The 24,385-nt window shown below is 34.0% G+C and overlaps 1 protein-coding gene across 1 annotated transcript in view; it reads right to left on the bottom strand.

The window, feature by feature from the left end:
* Positions 1-6,611: 6,611 nt before the first annotated feature.
* LOC306886216 (1-phosphatidylinositol 4,5-bisphosphate phosphodiesterase beta-1-like) overlaps positions 6,612-24,385 on the bottom strand; it is a gene marked incomplete at both ends in the record, with an annotated part of 66,904 nt that continues 49,130 nt past the window's right edge. Inside the window, 16 exons of the mRNA XM_079443156.1 lie at positions 6,612-6,803; positions 8,845-8,931; positions 9,019-9,076; positions 10,099-10,188; positions 10,274-10,350; positions 12,214-12,394; positions 13,114-13,333; positions 15,017-15,070; positions 15,221-15,356; positions 17,053-17,168; positions 18,749-18,853; positions 19,873-19,972; positions 20,048-20,212; positions 21,940-22,094; positions 22,204-22,328; positions 24,000-24,084. Of these exons, the coding sequence (XP_079299282.1) occupies positions 6,612-6,803; positions 8,845-8,931; positions 9,019-9,076; positions 10,099-10,188; positions 10,274-10,350; positions 12,214-12,394; positions 13,114-13,333; positions 15,017-15,070; positions 15,221-15,356; positions 17,053-17,168; positions 18,749-18,853; positions 19,873-19,972; positions 20,048-20,212; positions 21,940-22,094; positions 22,204-22,328; positions 24,000-24,084 (1,946 nt within the window). The remainder of the gene's footprint in view (positions 6,804-8,844; positions 8,932-9,018; positions 9,077-10,098; positions 10,189-10,273; positions 10,351-12,213; positions 12,395-13,113; positions 13,334-15,016; positions 15,071-15,220; positions 15,357-17,052; positions 17,169-18,748; positions 18,854-19,872; positions 19,973-20,047; positions 20,213-21,939; positions 22,095-22,203; positions 22,329-23,999; positions 24,085-24,385) is intronic.

Raw genomic sequence — 24,385 nt, 5'->3', positions numbered from 1 at the left:
AATAAATTAAATGATTTATGTGTACTATGGTAAACCATGTGCTCTATGTACTATGTGTGTTTATGATTTACCATAGTACACATAAACACATGTTTTTCAGTAAACACCAAAGCCAACGAATCAGAGAAATATTCATACCTCATCAAATCTCAAAATATGCTCCTTCCTGCATGAAATGAGGAACAGGCCGCTGCCAGTTGAACTCATATGGTTTCGCCATCTGACCTACAGGACGGAAAATAAAACACAAGCATTCAGAGCGAGAGGATGAGTGTGTGAATCTGAGATCAGGCTCAGTGTTTTAATCATCTCAGTCCTCTATGGGAGGTCCATCGAAATAAGGCCTAAATCCCAAACGTCCAGCCCAAAACATGCCTGCACCAACACAGGACGTGCATTTAGTTTTTACATTATTTCAGCATTACTAATATTATTGCTTGTTGCAGCAAATCTATTTAATTTTGCAATGACACACTTCACCTGTAAAGAGATTAAATATTTTATCTGTAGATGTTCCTCGATATAAAAACAGCCTAACAAATGATCCATGACATGCAAATTCATCAATACGCTCTGAAAACCCCTCTGACATTCACTCACGCTGCTTATCACGTTAAACACTAAAACATCCAAGTGAATCAAAAACATCAAATCTGCTAAATATAACATATAGCCACACAAGTCTGCAAAATATCCATGGATATGCATACACAGAAGGAAATTAAGATATAAAACATGTTTACTGTGGCTCATTATCTAAATGCAATGTTCAAACAGCACAAAAAACTCAAACGACACAAGAAAAATTATGAATATACACTGTAAAATATAATTTTTTGAGGTTAAAATCAAAGAGTATTAGAGTATGTTTTACAAGAGCCTACTATCGCAGTCTTTCATCTTCAAAATGTCATGTTCAATTCATTATTGTTTGCCATTTCTTCAAAATCATTTGTAAAATTTACAAGCAATTTCTGAGTGAAAACTGTTTCTACACCATTTTTGCAATAACACAAATTATGTAAAACACATGGACAAAATGACATGAGTACCTTCACTCATATTCATATCTTTATGCTCTTAAAATGCAGGATTTTATACTTTTCTGAGCTCATTAAATGACTGAACTGAACTGCAATGTTTGTTTAAATAATTTAATAAATACAACCTCACTCACAAATTCAGACTAGAGTCACTTATGAAGGCAAATGTCAACTGCAAGGCTGTTTTCATTTTTTTATATACATGTCATGGTGGGGCAAGTTGTCACATACATTTTAAATGGTGTGCATTTATGAAAATTGATAACTACAATAATATTCTCATCAAAAGTTGTGTGCATATAAAGAGAGGGGAAAAAAGGCATTCATGAGGAATATGCATTGAAGTAAAAAGTGTGACAACTAGCCCCGGTTTATCCTACAGTATCTGGAGCGGGAACATGTTTTCCATTTAACCATTTGTTCTTTTTACATTGACTTATCACTCCATATAGACAGATAAAATCAGATACAACAATAATCTCTCAAATATTTATTACAATACTGATAAACTCAACTTTCACTTCAATGGTATGAGATGACAGGAAAATGAACCAAAACAAGTGAATGACATCTTCAGAAGAGTGACAAAACAACTCATTAAAGATAACTGTTTGTGAAATCTGATTTAATTTATTAATCTGTTGTTTGACCTCTTCATATTTAAGGAGATATTTGTGATTGACAGACAGATGCTGTTGTTGTTTCAGAGTTGATTTAGTCTTAATAATCCGCATTAATATAAACACGGGAAATCAAGCGGATATTTAACTAATGCTGCCTCGTTGTCAAAGTTTACTTGAGTTTCTGTGTTGACTTACCGAAGATCTGCTGCTCCAGATGCCTGCCTGATGGTGGGAACGTTAAAACTGCAAGAAAACTGACCGAACAAATATTACATTAGAATGATTTTCTCTTTATATTCCTAAAATAGCATTGTTAACACTAAGAATAACAAGAATAACTAAAAAAAATATATCAAATAAAAATTAGCCATCATGTTCTGTACGGGCAAAACATACTGAATGCTAAGTGCAAATGCTAAACGCATAACTGTAAATATTGTTTACATTGCTTCACACTGTTGATCTTCCTAATCATATTAGAAATGAGTTTAAACACGATTTATGCTTGTTTTTTCGCTTGTCCTCCATAAGATTTACTGTATCGGAGACTGCTCTGATGCACACAATCATCCATCTGAGGTAGCCTATATTTTTAGGTGTTCTGCTGTAGGCCTTCCTACTTAAATATTCATCAATAATAGCCTATCTGTCTGATGGTTTGAGGAATATATTAAAATACTTCAAAGGGAAAAATAATAGAAACCTTCCCTGCTAAAAAAAAAGAAACCCAATAGAAACCATCACAGAAATACCATTGGTTTCCATTAAAATACCATTATATATTTTTACAAAATTCCTTTTTGTAGTGTGTTTTCAATAGGATTTAACATCCCACCAATAGAATCCATCACATACAAGATACCATTATAGTTTCCATTAAAACCAATTCCCATTATAACCATTAAATCCATTACATTTGCTATTGTGTTTTGGGCAGGGTTCTCAATAAAACACTTAAATAACTGAATTTAGAAGTTTGAAATGTCATAAACATGTAATATTCTTGATAATCTGTCAAGGGCTATAGTCTATTAGGTATCTACTGTATTAAAATACAACTAAAAGCACTTTACATTTCACACTGTGAAAGTTGATTAATATTGTTCAAAGCCCAAATTTCACAAGAACAATTTTATTAAAACCAATGCACAACACGAGCACAACTTACATTCAACAATATATGTCTTCCAAAGATCTTGATATTTGTGATACTGATAACAGAGGTGGACCAAATCAAATGTCTTTAAATGTCAAGTCGAAAATAATAAAGTGGCATTCAGTAGCATACATATTCTGACACGTCATATCTAATTCTGTAGTAGTATAAATATCTTAAAAGTGCGCTTACGGTTTATACAAAAATGAGCTCTATTCATCAACACTTTTTACATTCCACATCTAACATAGATTCAACATTCAAAGGCACAGGACTTCACTTCAAAACGATCGAAAATCAGAAGAAGAATTCAAGTAATCTTACATTGCAAAAAGATTTTGGACATTTGGAAACGATGGCACAGAGTCGTGTTGTAAAAAGAAGTGAATATACAGGATTCATTTTACATGTAAACTAGTAACTATGGGGAAATTAAAAGCAAATGATCAACTCTCTGCAGCGGCTTCCCAATAATCCAGCAAATCATAAAACCAATAGTTTAGTCTGTGACCTGACTAGACGGATATTATGCAAGGTTTCAACATTTGTGGTTTATGATGGTTTTTCTGGACCAATCTGTGAAAAGAAAGTTCAAAGAAACATATTTTGCCACTGACAAAGATCAGATATTGAGCATAAATATCAAAACCTTGCAAATATACTGAAAATCAATGTCAAACTTAATTTCCTTTCTTACTACAGTAGGTGTAACTTTAAATACATCACTAACCCAACCGGAGTAGATTAAAAAGATTAAAAAAGTAAAAATTGTTCAATTCAAATCTAGCAGTGGCACGTAGAAATAACAGCTAATCAAAGTGCTGAAGGAAATCACTAAGTATAGACGTATGGCATAAAGTAGAAAATAATTAATAATCAAATTACACTTGGCATAAAAATCCTTAAACATATCCTACATCCAAAACAGAACAAAATAAAGTTGTAAAAAGGAAATATTACATGCTTTCTGACTTATGTAGAAAGATTGCATAATGATGATAATACCTCGGGACATCCAAAGTGCATATCCATTTTTTATATATATGTCTGGCCCAAGCCCCCCTTTTTTTATTTTTTTTACCCTTCATCTGCATTACTAATTTTATTTATAACTGAGGTGAATCTCACAAATATGAAAGTCCATTTCTGCCATGGGATAAACAATAAAAAAATAAAAAAAGGTAATTGTGACTTTTTATCTCACAATTCAACCTTTTTTTCTCTCACAGTTCAAAAAATTCAAAATTGCATGATATAAACTCAGAATTCCAAGATAAAAAATCAACATTTCAGAAAATAAGCACAGAGATAAACTTGGAAATGCAAGATATAAACTCATATCTTATAACTCTTATAAAAACTTGCAATTCTGAAGGAAAAAAAATATGAATTGCAAGATAAACATTCACAATTATTATTTTTTTATACGTAGTGAAAGAAAACAAATCAATAAAAAACAATTGCAAAAAGTAAACTCACAATTCAGAGAAAAAATGCAGAATTGATTGATGTAAACTCAGAATTGCTACACAACAGCCAGATTGTAATTTTATATATCATAATTAATTTTTTCTGTTTATATATCGCAATTCCGAGTTCATATCTCACAATTCTTTCAGAAGTTTTCAGAATTGTGAGAAAAAATTGCAATTATCTTTCTTATTCCATGGCAGAAACAAACTCCACCAAACAAAATCTCACAAAGACATATTTCTGTCATGTTTCCCCCCAAAACAGAAATCAATAAGTTGCATATTGCAAATAAATAAATTAAAGAAAAAAGAAAAATAAAGCCTATTTTAAGATCATCATGATTTTTTTAAAAACATTTTAATGACAAATTTTCATTACTGTAATGCAAATAATAATAAATAATATATGCATCATGATGTTGTACTGCTTTTAGTTTATTCTGATAAAACACTGTATTCCAGTAAAGTACAACGCCTGCAAACTGGGATTTGAGGGCAAACTGCCATAGTGTCTGATTTTGGGGTGAAATGTGACCTGGACATTTTTTCATGAGATTCACTCAGTCATTAAAGTGACCTATTGATGCTAATTGGAAAATTCTGACTGTTATAATAAAAGAAAGAATTAAAACCTCCTAAACAGAAACCGGGAGGAATTGAAATGGTCCCTCAATACAGCAAATAAATCACTATATGCAAATATTTTTTTAAATGACCTAAAGGTGTCTGTTGTGGGTTTTAAAATAAATAAAGCTTATAAACTTGAAACACATCTTCACAAATTGATAATAGTTCATCACATTACAACACAAGCTATATTGCTGACATTTACAAATGTGTAGAAGCACAAACGGCCGGCTGACTGTAAGCATGCATCCCTGAAACTGCTCCAGGTCAGTGTGGGACAGGGCTCAAGCACCTCCAGACCAGTCTGTTTCTAATGTACATCAGGACAGTCGTTACACGGCACCATCCAACCAAACCAACAGCAGCAAGGAGAAGACGAATCAAAGAATCATCATCCGTTTCAGTGCAAATAAACCAGGAACCGCTCACAAACTCTCACGCCCGGAAGAGTGAATCTCACAAAGCCTGTCGAGAAATCAACCCAAGAATAAAAAAAATAAAGCACAAATTTAAATACATCATAAAACACGATTTTAGGGGTGAAACATGGTTAACTACAATTTAAAAATGGCATTTAAAAATAATTAAAAAAAACATAATAATTTTGAGGTGAAATATGACGCATGAAACTTGGCTAACATTATTAGAGGACTTCATGTAAATAAAAATGAAACATAAATAAATAATAAATGTGGAAAAGTCTATAAAAAAGCTAATTAACTGGTTAACTGTAAGAGTCAGAGAGAGGATGAAAAATGGTCCTGAAAATAACGAAAAATATATATGTGGTGAAATATGGCCCAGATTGCAAAAAAAAAAAGAGAGGACTTCAAGTAATTTAAAAAAATTAAACAAATAATATATAATGCGAAATAAATAATGTTGTGAGATGTCTTGTCTAACATACAAGAATTAATATTTCGCTAAACAAATTACCTGTTAAATATGGTTAATTACAATTTAAAAATGCAAGAATCATAAAGGCCCTAAGACAAGACTTATTTTTCTTGAAGCAAAATATAATTTCGAGGTAAAATATATATATAAAAAAAACAACAAAAAATGGAACATAAATAAATAATAAATGTGGAAAAGTATAGAAAAAACTGTAAGAAAAAAAAATTATATGTTGCTTTAAATAAATAAATAAATTCCCTATTTTAAGGTTAACAGTTTAAAAATGCAAAAATCTCAATGGCCCTAAAACAGACACACACACACACACACACACACACACACACACACACACATACATATACATATACATACATATATATATATATATATATTTCTAAGCAAAATATATTTTCCGGGTGAAATAAGCTCCAGATTGTTGTTTTGGGTTGACTTGACCAGGGTGGTTTTGTGAGATTCATCCATTAAAGACAGTTGATGGCTACAGTATCTCTGTGCAGTGTCATGACCTGCGCTCTCTTCCATTAAAACACTGTTTACTCGTTATCATGAGAAGCATATCAACAGCACACTAGAAATAATTCAGATTTAAATCTTAGTGTGTATCCAGTCAAGTAGAAAAGAAAAAAATCTAACTCCCAGCGTGACATGAAGCCATGTTTCCGATGCGACGCAAACTCTCCTTCGTCTGCTGGAGTCAACGCAAGCCTTAAAAATGTCTAGTTTGGAAATGAAGGAACGTAAAAGTGGGAAGAGATCCTGAAGGTTTCCGACATCAGTCTTTCTTCTCCTCCTCTGTGTCGTCTTCAGACTGTGCGAGTTTCTCCAGCGTGGAGGAGGAAGAGGGAAGAACCTCCTGCTCTCCGTCCTCAGTCTTTCTCTTGGTGCTTTCCTGCACAAACTCCTGGATCTCCAGCGGAAGCCGCCGGAATTTATCCTGGTATTCCTGATCCAGGTCGTTCTGGAGCTGCGAACACAGGCCACAATATTCAAGTTACAGTCTACAAGAAATCAAAAGTGACCATCAGCGCATGTTATGCAATGACACCTATTATATGTTTGGAAAGTTTATCTGTGCAGTCACAGTGAAGTAATAGGGAAGTTAACTAACAATAAGACATTCATAAATGATAAAATAAAGAAACGTGGTAAATGGTCCTGAAAAAAATGATAAATTAAAATGAAGAAATATTACATTTTAAATAAATTTGATGCAAAAAAAAAAAAATGTATGAAAAAAAATGTAATTAATCAATAAAAGTGCTAAACGTTTATAGGAAAACAAACAAACAAACAAATAACAATCTGTTTAATAATTGTAATAATTGAGAGAGGGTGGAAAATGGTCCCAAAAAATTATTTAATAAATTTGATAAATTTAAATGTAATTTAATAATAAACTTAAATATATCATAAATACATTTATTATAATTTTCAAAATAAATTCAGTGCAAAAACCCTCACTAACATTATTAAAGGACTTCGAGAAAAAAAGAAACATGAATAAATAATAAAAGTTGGAAAAGTCAATGAAAACAGCAAATAATAGCCAGCTTAATTGTTCAAATCAGAGAGCGGGTGGAAAATCACTCAAAAATTAATTTGATAAATATAGGTATAATTTCATAATACATCTAAAAGTATCATACTTTCAAAACAAATGTAATGATACATTAAAAATAAATTTGCAAAAAACAAACCAACTAAAAAACTAGACAACATGAGATTGACTACAGCTAATAATAAGACCCCTGTAAATATCATCATTGTGAAAGTGCAGTAATGGTCATTCAGCATTTTGACTACCATAAAGTGCAAACGTGGTGCTGTTCAGTGGAGGAATGTGTTTCTCTCTGACTGCAGGAGACCCTCAGAGTCGATGGCATGAACACTAACGTGACACGGGACAGTATTGACAGATACGGATCGATATCCACTAATGCTGCGGCAGATCCAGGTCATTCAGAGCGACAGCGCTCAGGAATCACAAATCAACACATCAGTGAAGAGATTTCAGCATGTCATTCCCCTTATCCACATAAAACACTCAATTAGGAGAGTTCTATGCATCAAAACACTTGCCATTTACAAGCTCAGGGCTTATGGGAGGGGCGTCTTGACTTCATGCAATATGATTGGTCAGTTCTGATGAGTGACAGCTCACAAGCCAATCAAAACGCCGCAATTTTTCAAAACGCAGAGAGTTTTCTCATCTGATTGAGTCAGATCTGTACTGCCATTGAAAAGCGTGTTTTCCCTTTTGTTTCCAGAAGCTTTACTTTCACTGTTCCTCAGCGGAGGAATGATCTTCACAAGCCTCCAAAACATCTCACATCTTCTGAGGAGCGTTTATTTCTTCATTGGATTGCATTGCATTATATGCTTGGATCATTTCAATCTCGTGTTACTTTGACATATTATTGCAGATATAGAGTGACCACTCTCATTTATATAATTGTATGTACCTGCTCTAGTGTTATAGAGATCTCATTGATTTGCATTACAAGCATCAGAATTTGATCATATAAATATCAGCATCTGCACCAATTTGCATATTTTTGCTCAGTTTGAATCTCTGGATAAAACTGAGCTGTTTTTTTCTCCATATTCTCATTATATCAGACTATTTGAACCATAAAAGCCTTTTTTTTTAAATATGATACTCAACAAAAACATATGCAGGATCAATACACTGTTGCATTTTTCTGACTATTATTTATTATGCCAGGCTTTACAGGGTTAAAATCACAAAGCATGCTGGTGAATGACAGCTGCGGAAAATCGATGATGACAGTTGTGAAATATGTATTGATCTACAGTATCATGATGCAACAAACTCCAAATGTCATCGGTCAGATGAGTTCTGCTCCTATAACAATAACAGTGATATTAATCATCTGCTATGTTCATTTATGTGACATTAAACTCCAGCTGAGGCGACAGACAGAAATCTGATCATGTTGGCACTTTTTTATTAGCTATTGCAGTAAAACACAGTAAACTCGTACCTTGGGTTTCTCGTCTAATATCTGTTGCAGGATGCTCTTATGGGTTTCTACCAGCTTCTCGTGTCTTTTAGTCTGAGCATCTTCCAGCTAGTGACAGAAAACACAAGCAGTGAGAAGTGTGACGAGTCATATCAGTTCTCGGCTTGATGATGAGAAATGGAGAAAGTGTTTTACCCTCTTGATGTGCTGCACCACCTCGTTCACATACGACCTGTTGATCTCCAGCTTTTCCCTGAAATCAGACACAGACTCTCACGGTGTCATGTGAGGCCTTTAACACTCTTTTATTGCCATCTAGAGGACACTTTTATAGAATCATAAAAATCTCTCTATTAATTTCTCTTTAATTGCCTCCCAGAACATTAATAAAAAATAGCCTGAAAATAATCATTTTTTTCTCTCTCTCTAAAGAGGTTCACAAATCAGTTAGAAGATGATTATTTTATATTAATATATCATATAATATAAAGTCTCTGTCATTTATTAATGTTTTTGTTATATCTATACACATATATAGAAAATATTATTATAATATTCTTAGATGATCATTATTTAAAATTAAATAGAAATATATTACATAATTTGTATTAGTTCATTTGTTGTTACATATAATATATTAAGCATATAAATATATATATATATATATATATATATATAAATAAGATGATTAGTTATTAGAACAATTAGTTAGATGAATATTTTATACTAATACATTATATAGTATATTCTGTGTAATGTATTAATGTTTCTGTAATATTAAACAAAGTATAGAGAAAATAACTATAATATATAATACATTTATATGTATGTACACATTTACAGAAAATAATAGAATAGATAAGAATTAAACCACAACAGGCCATTTCAAATAAAATGTAAATATATTACAATATAAAATAATGCAATAAACAATTATATATATATTTTTTTTTTTTCTTTGCATTATTTTATATTGTAATATATTTAAATTTAATTTAAATACATTAACACACAACACATGTACACTTATATTTATATTATCTTTATATTTGTATTATTTGTATTACCAATTCATATTATTATCAAATGTAGTTTACCAATGCATTTTAATACGATTTAGAGGCCAAATATGCTTCAAATTGCCATTATGGAGACACCTGAATGAAACCTAAAAAAAAACCTGCTGTAGACACTGTTAAACATGTTTTATTTCACTCATCTAAAACATAATTTGATACACAAAATAAGCATGATGATGAGCAGATGAAGTCTTACTCTTCTGTCAGGTGTTTCTCCTTTGATTTGGCTTCATTGATCTTCTCTTGTCTCTTCTTGTCCATTTTCTTTTTCAGCTCTTTCTTTTCTCTGAAACACAGGTGGGACATCGAGGGTGATTCGACATGACCTTATGAATTATTAAAGAAGCTGGTGAAACTCATAACAGACTCACTTCTCACACAGCTCCTTGATTTTCTTCATCTGGTTGCTCTGACTCTCCTCAGCGATGGCCGTCAGCTTCTCGATCACCTACAGACACAGCATTTCACTTTCAGACCAATTCATCTGTCGTTCTGACTGAACGGTGAAAAGGTTTTCCAAAGCTGGACATCAGAAATGCTTAAATAATTTAGATCTGATTTCTCACGTAAAATAAGTAAAATATATTTTAAAATAAATTATCTCTACACACACCTTAAATAGGTTGGATTATTTTTATTTATGTTTCTGTATTGTTTGATATTTTTATATTTAATATTTATTTGAAATAACCAGTTTATTGCATTACTGTATGTGTGTAATATTACATCAAGTTATGAATAATATTATATATATATATATATATAAATTACTATATATTAGGTATATTATATATATTATAATATATTATAAATTAATATACATTATAAATTAATGAATATATTTTTCCACTCACTACGCACATGTATACATTTTATATATTAATATAATTTGTATTATTAATGATATTAATATTATTATATACATGTTTTTTATTAATCATATTACATTACTATCATTATTATTTAGATATTTTCCCACACACTACACACAGACACACAGTTAATATATTAATATCCAAATATTAATATTATTTGTATTATTAATTAATATTATCAACTAATACTTTCTTTAAATATATATATGTATATATGAAAGTGAAAGTGAAGTGACATACTGCCAAGTATGGTGACCCATACTCAGAATTCGTGCTCTGCATTTAACTCATCCAACGTGCACACACACAGCAGTGAACACACACACACACAGCAGTGAACACACACACACACACAGCAGTGAACACACACACACACAGCAGTGAACACACACACACACACACACACACACAGCAGTGAACACACACACACACACAGCAGTGAACAGACACACACACCGTGAACACACACCCGGAGCAGTGGGCAGCCATTTATGCTGCGGCGCCCGGGAAGCAGTTGGGGGTTCGGTGCCTTGCTCAAGGGCACCTCAGTCGTGGTATTGAGGGTGGAGAGAGCGCTGTACATTCACTCCACCCACCTACAATTCCTGCCACGGGCAAGTACCACGGGCAAGAATCAAAACACTAGAAAACAGGCAAGGCAAGACTATGACAACTAAGTGGGCTCCGTAGAGTAGCTATCGCTAGGAGAGTGATATACGCTAGACCAGGGCGGCCCAACCCTGTTCCTGGAGATCTACCATCCTGCAAAGTTCAGCTCCAACCCTGATCAAACACACCTGAACCGGCTAATTAATCTCACAGCTGTGTTGGAGCAGGGCTGGAACTGAAGTCTGCAGGATGGTAGCTCTCCAGGAAGAGGGTTGGGCAGCCCTGCGCTAGACAATACTCGGCGATCTGACTGAGGGAGTCCATGGTTTAAGTAAGGCGGGTGATGGGAATCAGCTGTGTGTGTGTCGTCAGTGCAATGGATGATGGGAATTGTAGTCCAGGGATGACGTGCAACAGTAATGTAGTGCAAGATTCAATGTGGTGAGCGAGTGACCTCTGGTGGTGAGTTAACGGAAGTTCACAGACCGGATTCGTGACATATATGTATTTATATAGTACCAGCTCTAAAAACTCATGAGCAAATTAATAAAAAAAATTCTCAATAAGAAGCATAGTTTCTGAATTATTGTTATTCAATACATTTCTGTATTGTTTCACAATTTCAAATTGTAATATTTAAATCAGATTTTAAAATCATTGCCATGGTATTTTCTGTATATTTGTTATATTACAGAAACATGAATGAATAAAATATTATATATATATATTATAGTACGGTATTTAGTACCGATTCTAAGGAGTAATTTGCGAAGGAATCTTTTTTTTTTCAGTAATATGTTTTTCTTGATGTGCGTCTGTAATCTGACCTGTTTGATGTGCTCTTTCTTCAGATATTTCTCGCTGTAATACTGTTCCTGACGCAGATTGAGGAGCTGCTGCTGCTGCTGTTCTTTGAGTTCAGACAGTTTCTGTCCGCTGTCCTGATCCAGATTGGCCAGTTCCTGCTCGAAGAACGAGGGTCCGTGTTCAGGACTGGACGACAAGCACCTGACGAGACACACACAAAACAATGAAACGATATTTATACCGCTAAAGTTAAACAAAAGGTTTTAGTTATTATAAAGGATTCACTACACCCCTTGCACTGCCAGTTTCAACCTCGAGCAATTACAAATATTTAATATGTATGCAAATTTGGGGTGGCACGGTTCGCGAAAAAAATCGAACCGACCGCTAGGACCTTATATTTTATATTATATATAAATATATTTAATATATAAACAACATATTTTTGTTAAAAATCTATACATGCATGTGTTTGTATTTATATATACATACACAGTACACACATATTATGTCAAGAAAAAATTTGCATGCAATTAATCGCAATTAATCGTTTGACAGCACTATTAAATATATTTATATATAATATAAATTATATTAATATAAATATATACATTTCAATATTTTCAAAATATATACTGTAAGTGTGTGTAGTTATATATACATAATAAATATACACAGCACACACACATATATTATGTAGACAAAAAAACTTTTATTTTGGATGCGATTAATCATTTGACAGCACTAGTTTTTTTGAAAAGTGCTTTTAGTATATTGGTCTTGTTATAATGTGTTGTGAATCCAAAGACAGATTTCCACTTGTGGACAATATATGAAAGTAACAGTGCGTGAGACGTTGGTTCTCCTGACGTTCCTCCTCTCAATCCCAACAGTGATCGGATCAGTGGACGTCTACCTACCTCTTCTTACCGTCTCGTTTGGCAGACTTCAGCAGGACGGCCCGTTTGCGCAGGTAGTCGTGCTGGAACTCGTTGTATTTGGCCGTGTGCTCCTTGATCATCTCGGTGGTCTTCTTGTGGTGTTTCTTCACCAGGTCCTTCATCTCTTTATAGTGTCGTCTCTGCTCTCGGACGAAGCCCTTCTGCTGTTTGAGCTCCTCCACGGTTTGTGCCTCCATCTCTGAAACAGAGGTTTCAAGGACTGTAAAATTAGTTTTTAAAATATCACCACCTCCATATTTTATGAAACTTTTCTGAAGCTCATGTCGATGGATTTTCTGAAGCTGTACATCAGCAATGTTTCAATAATTTATAGTGCATTCAAAATGATTGAAACTCAACGGCTACCTAAGAAAACACAGCTTCACCTGTGGCTGTTTGTGTTTTATTTTGTTTTCTCAGATAAAATAAGCAAAATACAGCTTCTCTCAAGATACAGACATCATTTATATTGCACACTTGACTGGATTATTATTGTTTATTATTATTTGTTTCTGTATATTTAGTACTTTAATGTATTTAGATTTTATTTAAAATAACCTGTAATAGTGTCATGAATCTGGTCTATGAACTTCCGTTAACTCACCACCAGAGGTCACTCGCTCACTGCATGGACTCTTGCACCACACTAACTGTTGCACGCCACCTCAGACTACAATTCCCATCATCCATTGCACTGACGATACACAGCTGATTGCACTGATCACACACCCTACATAAACCATGGACTTCCTCTTCCTCTCTGCCGAGTATTGTATTGCATTTATCACTCCCCTAGTGTTAGCTGTCTTACCGAGCCATTCTGTGTTTTTCTGTTTAGTTCCAGTGTTGTGCTGCATTTATAATTCTCCTAGTTTTAGCTGCGATACGGAACCCTCTTTGTTATCATAGTCTTGCCTTGTGTGTTTTTCTAGTATTTTGATTCTTGCCTGTGTTTCCTGGATTTACCCTTTGCCTTGCCGTTTGGACTCTGTTTGCACCTCTCTTGGACTACTGCTCGTATACCTGGATTATCTCTCTGCCTTGCCCTGTTGGATATTGTTCGCCGATCGTCGACTCTCGCTAGCCCTAGGATTGCTCTGTGTCTTTCCCGTACCATACCTGTTTGCCGTTGTTTGACCCTGCCTGTTTATTGACTATGTTTATAAATAAAAGCTTGCACTTGGATCCTCACGTCTCATGTCTCGTTCGCCCCGTTACAAATAGTTTATTTATTCGATTCTTTTATGTATGTCCACAGAAACATTGTATATAGACATACACACTTAATATATTAACATAATATAATGTAGCAATGTTATTTTTATATAATCTGCAATGGTGTTGTATTCTCTTTTTCTGTATATGTGCATAGAAACACTAATTCATTATATTTAATAGATATATATATACTGTATATATACATACATACACACCTAAAATATTGATATAAATAATTTGATTTAAACAATGTAATATGAAATAATATAATATAATGTCATTTTTTAAATAACCTGCCATGGTTTATTTTATTTTATTTTTATTTTTTATTTTTTTGTATATGAGTACAGAACATTCATTATAGTTCTGTATTATTTTGTATTTTAATTAATATTTAATTTTATTTTAAATAACTTTGTTGTTATGGTTTGTTTATTCTATTATTATCTATTATTATTACAAAATTAATTCATATAAAAAAGTAAAAAATAATAATACAATGTAATTCATTAAATAATATAAAATAAAATGATAGAATAAATAAACCATGGCAAGTTATTTCAAATTTTGATGTTACTGCATCAAAACTCTTTGAAAGCTTGGACTACATCTCTTAAATAGGAGATTAAAAGGCATTCGGTCTGTTTAGCAGTCGGTTACTGACCGGTGAGGACGCTCTGAATCAGATCTTCAGTCTTTGCCGCTGGTTTGGCTGAGCCTGAATCATAATGGGATAAAATCTCATCAGATAAGATTCATGCATATCCAGTAATACTCATCAGTTTTGTGGACAGCAGGTTTGGATGAGCAGTGGATAGTATGGGTTTATAGCTCAGTACCAGCGGAGATGATGTAGTGGAGCTCTGACCTGTGGACTGCGGCTGTGTGCTGATCTGGGACGTGGGTTTCGGAGCGGCGCTGGGCGTGTGACTGAGACCATTCTCAACCGGGACGGGTTTGGGCTCGCTTTTAACCTCTGAAGGGTTTTCAACACCAGGATCCGCCTGGAGAACAATACACTTCATCATCAAAACCTCCAATACTGTTCAAGCATGATCAGTTTCACAGACGCTTCGCAAAATGAAAAAAACAACAACTACAAATTCAATACATTTACATTTACACATATAGCAGATACTTTTATCCAAAGCGACTTACAAATGAGGACAATAGAAGCAATCAAAATCAACAAAAAAGCAATAATAAGTAAGTGCTATGACAAGTCTTGGTTAACCTAACCGAGCCTTAAGCCAGTCTAAAACCTTCCACTTGTTTAGGGTCATTATCTTGCTGCATGATGAAGGATCTCCCAATCAGTTTGGTTGCATCTTTCTGTAAATTGTCAGACAAAATATTTCTGTAGACTTCTGAGTTAATTTTGCTGCTGCCATCATGTGTTACATCATTAATGAAGATTAATGAGCCTGTCCCAGAAGAAGCGATGAAAGCCCAAGCCATTACATTACTTGTGTAATGTGTACTATAATGTACACCTGTGTACACTGTGTTTCAGATGAGCTTGTATGTTTGGGATCATGAGCAGATCCTTTCTTTCTCCAAACTTTAGCCTTTCCATCACTTTGGTCCATAAAATCAGTCCATAAAACCTTGTCCCAGAATTTGTGAGGCTCGTCTCCTATTCTTCTTGCTAATGAGTGGTTTGCATCTTCTGGTGTAGCCTCTGTGCTTGTGTTCATGAAGTCTTCTGCGAACAGTAGATTGTGATGCCTTCACTCCTGCCCTCTGGAGGTTGTTGCTGATGTCACTAACAGTTGTTTTAGGGTCTTTCTTTACAGCGGTCACAATGTTTCTGTCATCAACTGCAGATGTTTTCCTTGATCTACCCGTTTGAGGTGTTACTTAGTACACCAGTGGTTTCTTTCTTCCTCAGGAGATGCCAAATGGTTGTACTTGCTATTGCCAGTGTTTGTGCAATTGTTTGATTGATTTTTCATCTTCTCTCAGCTTCACAATTGCTCGATTTTCACCCATAGACACCTCTCTGGTTTTCATGTTGGTTACACGTCTAACTAACTATAAATGCAGTCTGCACGGATCTGAAACGGAGCGCAGACATTCAGTGCTATTTATTGTTTGAATAATCCATTAATAGGACACACCAAGGCAACAAAACACACCTGTCAGTCACATGTTCCAATACTTTTGGTAACATGAAAAATGTGTGGGTTCAAACAAAAGGTGCTATCTTCTAAGTTGTGTATCATATCCAGATGAAAATGCCTGTAAATAAAAACTGAAATGTTAATCTCTCATCTCATATTCATCTTTTGATGTCAAACCCAAATGTTTACAGTCTACAGCAAAAATAAAGGAATTGGCCTCACTGTTCCAATACTTTTGGAGGGCACTGTATGTGTGTGTGTGGGTTTACACATTCAATAAAAAGAAAACAAACAGTTAGAAAACTAATAGAGAGTGCAAGTGTTAGTGAAGTGTTAGGTCAAGTGTTTTTTTTTTTTTATATAAATAAAAAAAAAAAAAAAAAAATTTGAATTAGAATAGAGAGTGCTAGAGTTAGAGGGTCAAATAAAGACTTATTATAAAGACTTCATTCATTAGCAAATTAATTCATTAGTAATGAATGATGGGATTAGAGTTCAGATGGAGTAATCTGATATGCTATCTGATGGTTATAGAAGTGAAGACGAGTGAAAGCTTCAGCGCTGGAGACGTCTCTACCTCTTTGGTGTCTTTCTCCTCTTCTCCCTCCTCTAGAGTGAGCGCCGCCAGCTGTTTGGATCTCTGCTCCATCAGGTTGACGTATCTGATGGGGTTGGACAGCGCTTCGATGACATCTGATCAGCACAGAAAGACACACGTCAGTCCTCGCAAACTCACAACACACTCCAGTCCTGCAGCTCGCAGTCAGTTCAGATCTTTTTCACTATTATTTCGCAACTTCAAAAACATCAAGAAGCTCAAAAATGTTATATCTGATGTTATTTATGAAATATAGGATTTCAGTTTAGTTAACAACTAACAGCTTTTGGTTAACAATTCTAACTTTTCCCACAATATTTTGCAACTTCAAACCTTTCAAAAAAACATCCAAAATAATAGAAGAAGAAATTCAGAAATATTTTATTTGATTTTATATGACATTTGCATTTTAGTAAACAATTATAACTTTTTCACTTTTTTTTACTTTAAAATCTAAAAAAAAAAACATCCAAAATAATATTAAAATAAATTTTAAAATATTATTTTTTATTTTATATGAGTTCAGCTTTTAATTTAGTTAACAATTAACAGTTTCTAGTTAACAATAAGTTTAGTTATCATTTAATAATGAACCATTTGTACATAACAATTATAACTTTTTCACAATATTTTGCAACTTCAAAATAACTTTTATGTGACATTAGCATTGGTAATTTTAATTTGCTCATACATATGTAATATCTGAAGCTTCAGAACAGGTGGAAACCCTTAATTAAGAGACATTTAGTAAAATTGTAATTCTTGGCATTTTATAGGTAATTTCATCTTTTAAAAAGGCCAAAAATCACTTTCATTTACATAAAGTGTTATATTCAACATTCTCTAATGAAGAACTAAAAGCCTGACTATTATCAATTATTGGATCTAATTTACATAAAATAAAGCATCTGACATCTGCTGTTGGGTCTATATCACTTTTGATATAATATTCAAATACATATTCGCATATTGAATGTATGATGCATCATTTTTAACTTTAACAGTTTTAATAAATGAAGTCATTTTGTTTTCATGTGGCTTTAATAAAGCAACATTTCTTTTTTATTTATTAAAGAAAATGACAAATCTGGCCTATTCTTTGACTTCCTCGTGATTTGCTTTGCTGAAGAGCAGACGTGATTGTGTTGGGAATACAGTCAGACCAAACAAACGTGTGAAACACTGCTGAGCAGGTCAGTTCTGCCGTTCCTCTGTGGTTTAGCACCTCTTAACTACAGCACAACACCAACAGGTGCATTCTGGGTACTGGAGACGTCGATGTGTCCCACAATCCCTCGTCTCATAGATTCGAGATACAAATGAGGGCCAATAAGGGCTGCTGGGATACAGATAGAATCGCTCCTCCCAAAAAACACTGTGGTACAGGGAAGGTATCAGATGGTAATACCATGGTACTTTCATATATACCACAGTACTGAATGATTTGCAGTCATAATTCACATAAAAACTTTTTTTTATTTTTATTTATGCAAATTGTGATTGCTTAATTTAGATTCAGACAACTTGTGAGATTCATTCATATTTACCGTGGTATTCACATGGTATTTCACGGGACTCCACAGTAATACTACGGTACTTCTTGACAGTGGCAGATCCTAAACAAGCAAATGAAGCTGTTTCATGTGGCAGATGATTACAGTAATTAATTTCTTACCGGCGAATGTATCGGGAACGTAGTCCTTCACCTCGATATTCACAAATATAGCAGGAAGAGTCAGCGCTTGATTCTTTTCATTTCTCAAACCGATGTAACGATAACCTGTGAGAACATGACAAAATTATGTTTTAGCAAATAAAAGAAAAACTACTTACAAAATATATAGTAATAATACAATACAATAAAATACAATACAATGATATATATATATTTTTTAACATTGCATAATAATAATAATAACAATAATAAATTCTTATTAATCTACTAAAATGATCTACAATAACTCTAATCTAAATTAAAATGCGAAAAACATAAAATAAAAATAAAAAACTGAAATCTTATTTTATTTCCCTCTCACGATACAATATAATAAAATCAAAAGTACAACTATATTAATATTATCATCTATTATTATTATAATTAGTAGTAGTAGTAATAGTATAAATAATATTAATGATACTTTTTAAAATTATTATTCAAATATTAAATAATCAAACTTTATTTTAAATGCTAAAAAAACACATCAAATCAAAACATAAGCTAATACGATATTTCATATCTCCCTCATAATACAATACATTAAAATATATATATTTTTTTTCATTTTCATGTTGTAAAATGTATTATTACCATTATACAAATATTAAAATAATCTCAATTAAATGATAAAAATGTAAAATAAAAACAATATTCAACTATATCTGCATTTTATCACATAAAATCAAAATTTAAACTATATAACTATCAATAGTTTCCTTCAATAACTTTTTTTTTAATTAAAGAACATTTCTTGAATCACAATAGACCACAGTTTTTATATCAATACTCCCAGTTTCTGTTAATAAATGAAGCTTGAAAACAAGCAGCTTTGTCATCTTTTAGCCTGCGGAGAGGCTTTTCAAGTCAAAAAGGTTAAAAACCCCTCCTTTAGTCGGTATTAATGAAATGTTGGCTTGTTGCCGTCATGACTCTTAATGCAACATTGTCATTGCAAAGTAAAAGTTATAAAGATGCAAGACAGAAAAAAACAATCATATGTCAGTATGCAAATACTGTGATGACATCATCACTGTTAATAAAAACATAAACAACAGTACATTTCAGGCAGAAGTGAGTCTCACCCGGACGAATGGCTGAGACGGGGATGATGCGATGGCCGATGAACTTGCCGCCCTCTTCATAAACGGCTATCCTGAGGGACGCCAGCGTGGGCAAAACCACCTGACCCATAAACAACAGCGTTATTGATTTCACGCTCTCCGAGCGACTGAAGAACGCTTACAGAAACAGCCCTACTTTTTTAAAGACGATGGGCTCCTCGTCCCACACAGGGTTGATGGCGTTGCTCTGGGACGTCTTTGTCTTGAAAGCTTTTCGTCTCGTGTCGACGGGGAGTCCAAACATGTCAAGCTCCACATAAACGCCCACCTTCTTGTCAGTCAGAAACTGTCCTGATATGATCTGAAGAGACATCGAGATATAAATGGCATACTGTATAAACACATAACCAGTGCTCAGAAAACCAGTCTGACAATATATCAAGGGTGTAGGTTTAATTGTTGGCACCGGTGGGGACAAAACGGCAGACAACAGACATTTAATTATTTGATCAAAATTATTGCTATAGGAACAATTTAGTAGTGCCTGGTATTGGTAGGATCATGTCAGAGCATCTCTACTAAATTATACACCCTTGAAAACCATAACAAGTGATGTCTGACTTTGGAAACTATACAGCAGTAAATATTAAGAGCTTAAACAACAGCTTAATTAATTAATCAATCCAAATTTCACACAAAGGGGAAGGGAAGTGGTGTGTGGCCAAGTATGGTGACCCATACTCAGAATTTGTGCTCTGAATTTAACAGAGTGTATCCAAGTGTACACTCAGTAGTGAACATACACCTGGAGCAGTGGGCAGCCAATGGAGCAGTTGGGGGTTCGATGCCTTGCTCAAGGGTCTCACCTCAGTCGTGGTATTGAGGGTGGAGAGAGTGTTGTTTATTCACTCCTCCACCTACAATCCCTGCCGGATCTGAGACTCGAACCCACGACCTTCGGGTTACAAGTCCAACTCTCTATCCATTAGGCCGCAACTGCCCCGCTTATGGACAGACGCTAATTATAATATAAGTCAGACACTGAAATGCGTTGCTGTTCTTGTCTCTTCTGAGGAAGCTCATTCACTTGTTTGGCAATGTCAGATTTTTCATCTTTTTCATGTTCATAATCTCATTTTGTAAGTGACTTTTCTTTCTGTTTTAAAGATGTTTTCTTTGGATTGTTAGACTACTCAAAAGAGAATATAGGAAAATATAACTAAATTTCACATCCATAAACACAAATCTTTTCTTTATTCAGAGTTGATCTAGATGAGTATATGGAAACTATCCAAAGCTCTTTTAAAATCAGTCAAAACTGCATCTCTATATTCATATCTCTATATTCACTCTATCTGTCCTCTTAGATGTACATTGATTACTTTTTTTTAAACCTGGTAACACATTCCTTACCAAAACAAATGGTTACTAAACTTTTACTATAGCAAAACCATGGTTAAACATGTCAATTTGAATTATAAATTATAACTTATAATATTTTTCAGCAACAAAAACTCAAATTGGCATCAAAACTGAAGATAGAAATTTAAATGATAAATACATATTTTTTGGCCATAAAATGTGAACATATACTGTCAATTCCAATTATAATTTATAGCATTTTATGGAATTTTTCCAGAACAAAAACTAATTTTGAAATCAAAACTAAACATAAATTCAAATATTTTTTTTTTTTACATTTTATATAGTATTTTTCTGGAACAGAAGCTAATTTGGCAATCAAAATTCAACCTAAATTTAATTTAAAATGTACATCATTTTATTGTATTTTGCTGGAACAAAAACGGATTTGGGCATCAAAACATAAAAAATATTAATTATAATATTTTTATAGTATTTGTCTGGAACAAAAACTATTTTGGGCATCAAAACTGAACATAAATCTATGGTAAATATAACAAATAAAAAACTTGTGGAAATACATCAGATCCCTGATTGCACTGCAATAATGCATTGCAGATGAGTTTCCTGGTGCTAAAGGTTTTGGCAACAGTCCCATGTGTCAGTTAAAAGCTATTAATGCTTTGAAAGCTGCTTTTGAAGAAGTCGAGCTGTATAACGTCTAACCTTCACTGATAAGGTGTTGGCTACGATGCCGTCCACAGTGCTTTCTGTGAAGGGGTCGAAGTGCTTGTCCGGTCGTCTCATGAACTCTGGTTTGAGTCTGTAGCCGCTCTTGCCGTTGTACTCGTACATGCCGAGGTTCAGCTGCATGGACAGATCTGAGAGAGAAAAACAACAGCTATGAAGTCTGATTACAGTGGACATTTCATTTCACAGTCATATTTTCACAAGCCTCTCCCAGAGCGTCTTCATTATTCATCATCTCACCGATGGTCTGAAAGTTGAGTGCGACGAGCTGACAGCCAGCGTTCCAGAAGACCTGCGGCATGTAGTTGGAGGAATCCACACGCGTTCCTTTAGGATAAATCCTGCTCAGCTGGAACTTGTTGTATCTACACGCACACGGTTAAGGGAGCGTCATAGCGAATTATACCGATAAATCATTCACCTCCATCACAACCAGGACAGACATGTGTCATCATCACCACAACATCACCTGCCAAAACATTAAATATATCATTCATGAAGTAAATTTGTTTTTCTTTATTTTGTAAATTCAAATTTAAACTAAATTGAAAAGTTTGTAGACAAAGTTCAGGTTGGCTTGAAAAAGCCTAGCCAGAAAGCTTGAAAACGTTTTAAAAACTTAAAGGTGGTTGCTAGGGTGTTGCTATGCAATTGCTAGGGTACTCGGGGTGGTTTCTAGGGCAGTTGCTAGGGTATTCAAAGTGGTTTCTAGGGTCCCTGGGGTGGTTGCTAGGGCATTCCTATGTGGTTTCTAGGGTGTTGCTATGCAATTGCTAGGGTACTCGGGGTGGTTTCTAGGGCGGTTACTGGGGTACCTAAAGTGGTTGTTAGGGCAGTTGCTAGGCTGTTGCTATGCAGTTACTAAGGTACTCTGGGTGGTTACTAAGGTGTTGCTATGCGGTTGCTAGAGTACTTGGGGTGGTTGCTAGGGTGTTGCTTTGTGATTGCTAAGGTACTCTGGGTGGTTGCTAGGGTGTTGATATTTGGTTGCTAGGGTACCCAGGGTGATTGCTAGGGTACCTGGATTGGTTGCCAGGGTGTTGCTATGTGGTTGCTATGGTACCCAGGGAGGTCGCTAGGGTGTTTCTAGCATGAATAACATGTGGCTAACATGTTTCTAGCATGATTATCATGTTACTAACATCTTGCTAGTATGATTAGCATGTTACTACCATGTTGCTAGCATGTTTAGCATATTGTTAGCATGATTAGTTTGTCACTAGCATATTTCTAGCATTATTATCATTTTACTATCTTACTGTCTTTTTCTATTCTTTCTGTTTTCTTTTTATTTATTATATAATTAAGAAAAAACTTGTTATAGCACTTGCGTATCATTGCTGTATTGGTTGCTTCCATTGTCCTCATTTGTAAGTCGCTTTGGGTAAAAGAGTCTGAGACTAAATGTAAATCATGCTGCTAGCATAATTAGCAAGTTACTAGCATGTTGATAACATGATTAGCATGTTACTAAATTATAATCGAACATATTTTCCGTAAAAGATGGCATACAAATTTGAGCATATACATTTAAAATATAAATTATACCATTTTTATAGTATTTTCCTGCAACAAAAACTAATCGGGGCATCAAAATTGAACGTAAATTAAATAAAACATCTACAGCCTTAACTGACTTCTAAACACTTGGAAACAGAGCATGAGTCAGAAGGACTCCTGTTCTGAAATCTTTCTGACAGATTTGATTATTTAGGTCACAAGTCATGGCACAAATAATAGATGCGCTTGTCCTGGTTTGTCGTTTTGTGTCTGATCAGATATGTCGGCTGTGTGTGAAGAGCGGCAGAACAAAATAAATTGAGAAAATATATTAAATAATTGTCTTTTTTTTTTACTTATTTAATTTTCATTAAATAAATATGAATAAACAAATACAATAATTGTCATTTTTATGTGGTCTACTTAATTTGTATATGAATTTAAATTATTTATGTAATTATTTATTTATCATTAAATAAATTAAATGTTATGTCCTTGTTTGCCGTCAGATATGTGGGCTGTGTTTTAAAGGATGCTCGACGAACTCCACCGGTGTCTTGGTGAGATGCTCCAGCGCTTTGGTCTCCACGAATGATGACATCTGATAACTGCGTTTGCTCTCTGAAAACAGACAAATCTGGTTTGAATCAGGGCCCATATTCACAAAACATCTTAAGGATAAAAGTAGCTCATAACTCGCATTTAGGAGAAAATCTTAAAAAATAATGTGCATGTCAGTCCTAAATAAATTTTTGCTCTAAGAGTATTTCACAAAGCGTTTAGCACTAAAACTAGCTCCTAAATCTGTGACACATTAGGAGTAGTGAAGAGGACTCCTAAGTCACTAAAGCCTCGTTCAGACTGTGAGCCCAAATACGATTTTTGTGCAAATCCGATCATATTTAGATAGTCTGAACGGCAA

This window comes from Barbus barbus (assembly GCF_936440315.1).
Source record: "Barbus barbus genome assembly, chromosome: 20".
Taxonomy (NCBI): Eukaryota; Metazoa; Chordata; class Actinopteri; order Cypriniformes; family Cyprinidae; genus Barbus; species Barbus barbus.
Note: the sequence above shows the minus strand (reverse complement) of the source record. Positions and strands in the feature narration are given on the sequence as shown.